The 3,305-nt window shown below is 43.5% G+C and overlaps 1 protein-coding gene across 2 annotated transcripts in view; it reads right to left on the bottom strand.

Moving 5' to 3' along the window:
- Positions 1–3,305, bottom strand: part of Hspa14 (heat shock protein family A (Hsp70) member 14) — a 24,456-nt gene that overhangs the window by 9,882 nt on the left and 11,269 nt on the right. For both annotated transcript variants that reach the window (XM_026783086.1, XM_005354842.2), the window contains 2 exons: positions 2,215–2,305; positions 363–467 (listed from right to left, as the gene is read on the bottom strand). In XM_026783086.1, the coding sequence (XP_026638887.1) occupies positions 363–467; positions 2,215–2,305 (196 nt within the window). The remainder of the gene's footprint in view (positions 1–362; positions 468–2,214; positions 2,306–3,305) is intronic.

The following is a 3,305-nucleotide window of genomic DNA, read 5'->3' on the forward strand; positions in this document are numbered from 1 at the left end:
GACTGTTTCTAAGCATGTTTAAACACTGGAGTGTGGTGAGATCTAAGCGTGTGTGGCCATCAACTCTGCTAAGGGAGTGCCGACTGTCTCTAAGCATGTTTAAACACTGGAGTGTGGTGGGATCAGTAGCCCTCGAGTGTCAGCTGCAAACTGGATCAGTCTGTAATTACCCAATTTCTACAACAAAATGAGGGTGACAGGAGGACTCTCAGCTTCCGCTTTCCTGCTTTCCCTACCTCCTTCTCAGCTGTTCCGGACTAGTGAGATCAGAGTTTCACGCGCCTTTCCTATGCCAAGGTCAGCACCATGCTGATGGGCAGAACTGCTATAATCGCATTGCAAACTACAGATGTGGTATTTACCTCTTCCCAGTGGGGCAGTCTTGTCCAATCCCATAAGCAAGAAGAGCTGCAGATGGCTCATGTATTAGTCGCAACACATTAAATCCAGCGGCTCCAGCTGCTTCTCTGTAAACAATTTGCTTTCAATGAATCTTAGATCACAACATGCTCAGTCCTATACTTGTAGGGTGCTCTGCTGAAAGGTTCGTGCACTAGCAAATGATACTCAAAGACAGTGCAAGAAATAGAACATGTGGAAAGGAAAGGACTGGAATCCACTGTCTAAAAATACACTGTTCAGAGCCTCTTTTCTTGACAAAATAGTTTGTGTTTACATTGAATAAGAAAAAATAAACTGTCAGGGCTAGGGGGTGGCTCAGCTGGTAAACAGGCCTGCTACACAGGCATGAGGGTCTGGGCTTGAATCCCCAGCACCCACATAAAACACAAGTGTGATGGTGTGTGTGTGTGTGTGTGTGTGTGTGTGTGTGTGTGTGTGTGTGCACATGCGAGCACGGCAGGGGACAGGACAGGATCAAGGAGCTTGATAACCAGGCCGCCCAGGCATATGGTTGAGGGCCAGGTTCAATGAGAGACCCTGTCTCAAGAGACGGGGTGAAAAGTGACTGAAGAAGACAGCTGATGGGGGACCTCTGGCCTCCAAAGGTTCTGGCAAACACACATGCAGACTACACACGTGTGGATACACACAAAAAAGAAATGGGAAAAGATAGCTCTCAAATACATCTACATTTAAAAGAAAAGAAGTTCACTTCTTTTGGGGGAGTCTTTGGGCTCTGAAAGTCTAGAACGGGCACCTTGCCTCCATATAGCTCAGAATATCCCCCTTTGAAGCAACAACCACAGTCATAATCAGAGTTAATTCTGAGGTCAGAGCCAATCTCACCCCTCTCTATGTACTCTACTGGAATATACTGTATCTTAGGAGGTAAAAGAAATCAGTAATTTTTGACTGAATGAAGAAAGCAAATAAATCTCCATGATTGCAAATTTTAGGAGGTGATAAAAATGTCTAAAATATTGTGAAATTCCCCAATTTCTTCACTTTGGACCCACAATTAATTCTCCGCTTGCTACAACACAGGTAAGGGAACTCACACTCATGACACCTGTGCGAGTCAAACCTAACTTTTTCTGCTTAGATGTTAAGAACTAAGATAAACAATAATTAACTGGTTCCAAGAAATCCCCTTTCCCAGAGTCTGGTATTTGACAAATCAGCATCCCTACCTAAAAGGAAGCATTCTCCTCATCTCCAGAAGGGACTCTGGCTCTCCACTAACACACACCTGTGGTGCCCATTAGCTTATCAAGGTCTATGCGAGCTTCTAAACTCCTTCAGCCCCCACTCAACGTGTTCCTGTTACACACTTCAAAGTCCTTGACCCCACCTTACAGATTTCCTACCTCCCAGGGACCCAGTTTCATTAGAACCCTGGAACCCCGCCCCTTCCTCACAACCCCAGCCTCCCTGAGACAGCCTTGGTGGTTTGGAATAAACATATCTCTTTTACCCTTGGAACAGCTATTTTGGTTTCTTTACTGTGCCCATTTTATTCAATAATCACCCTTTTTATTCTTTTTTTTTTTTTACAGCATTCTTATGTATTTCCCACATAAGCTTCAATTACATGAAACAGGCAAAGTGCAGTTCCCAATAAAGCAGCTGAGAAGGCACACAGCATTTAATACTAAATTCTCTTGGTGCTTCATAAAAAGAAGTATTAATGACATTACCATGAAATACAAATGCCACTGTACTGCCTAGGCTAGTTCCAAATGTAACTTCACACTTCATTACTGAGTGTGATTGTATTTCTTCTAACTAACCAAGTTAAGGCAGTACACTTACCCCAGAGCAGATTTTTGCTTTTCTCCAAAATCAAATGGGACGGTAATAACTACATCATTTGCATCTGAGCCCAAGACAGAATGTGCTGTTTCTGTACATTTACAAGGAGACACAAATACATTATGATGAGACACGTCAGGTGATGAAACAAACGCTCTGTAGTTTCCTAACCGAGGCCAAAGATCTTCTCACTAAACAAAACTCCCAATTTTGCCCACCCTGTCCACTCCCCTCCTATGGCTCTTAAGTCATGAGTGCTTCTTGTGGTTTTCATGATGGCGTGTGGTCACAGAACCAGGTACTTCCCAAAGAGCCTGGCTCTTCAGTCTTGGACTGAAAGCTAAATTAGATTGGGTCCAGGAACTAGTTCCAAAGACATTAATGTGAAGATTAATGTTATCAAGCTCAGGACATTAAAACACTGCCTTGCCTCTCACAAGATTTTCTGTTTTCCAAGACAGCGTTTCTCTGTGTAGTCCTGGCTATCCTGCATCTCTGTAGACCAGGCTGCCCTCAAACTCAGGTCCACCTGTCTCTGCCTCCTGAGTGCTGGGATAAAAGGTGTGCGTCACCACAGCCAGGCTCTCACCAGATCTTAACAACTGCAAAGCTGAGCCTGGTAAGGAATATACACTAGAATTCCCCAAACTGTTCTACAAAGTGCACTGACTCTCCCGGCCTTTCTCTGGAGAGGTGATAAACCAGAGGGCAATCAATCTGTCCACATCACCATGGGGAGGGCACTACCGACCTTGAAGTTCTCAAACTGTTTAAACAGCTAGAATCTGTAGTGCGCTAAAGCAGTGCTCAACACGTCTGTGATTTTGGAAAGTTTAGAGTTCAGAATTTTGGGTTAGGGATTCTTAACTGGCAGATTCTAGGGAGATATCCCCAAATTTGAAAATCTCTAAAATTTTAAATACTTCTGGTCCCAAGCATTTCAGATATGAGCTACTCAGCCTGTCCTTACAGGGAAGGTTAAGGTCAGAGCCAATTGGTAGCCAAGCAAAATCTAGTTTAGATCTAACTGCGAATTTGTGGACTCACTCACTGTTTTTTTTGTTTTTTTTTGTTTTTTTTTGTTTTTTTTT

The sequence above is a fragment of the Microtus ochrogaster genome, chromosome 16, assembly GCF_000317375.1.
Source record: "Microtus ochrogaster isolate Prairie Vole_2 chromosome 16, MicOch1.0, whole genome shotgun sequence".
Taxonomy (NCBI): domain Eukaryota; kingdom Metazoa; phylum Chordata; class Mammalia; order Rodentia; family Cricetidae; genus Microtus; species Microtus ochrogaster.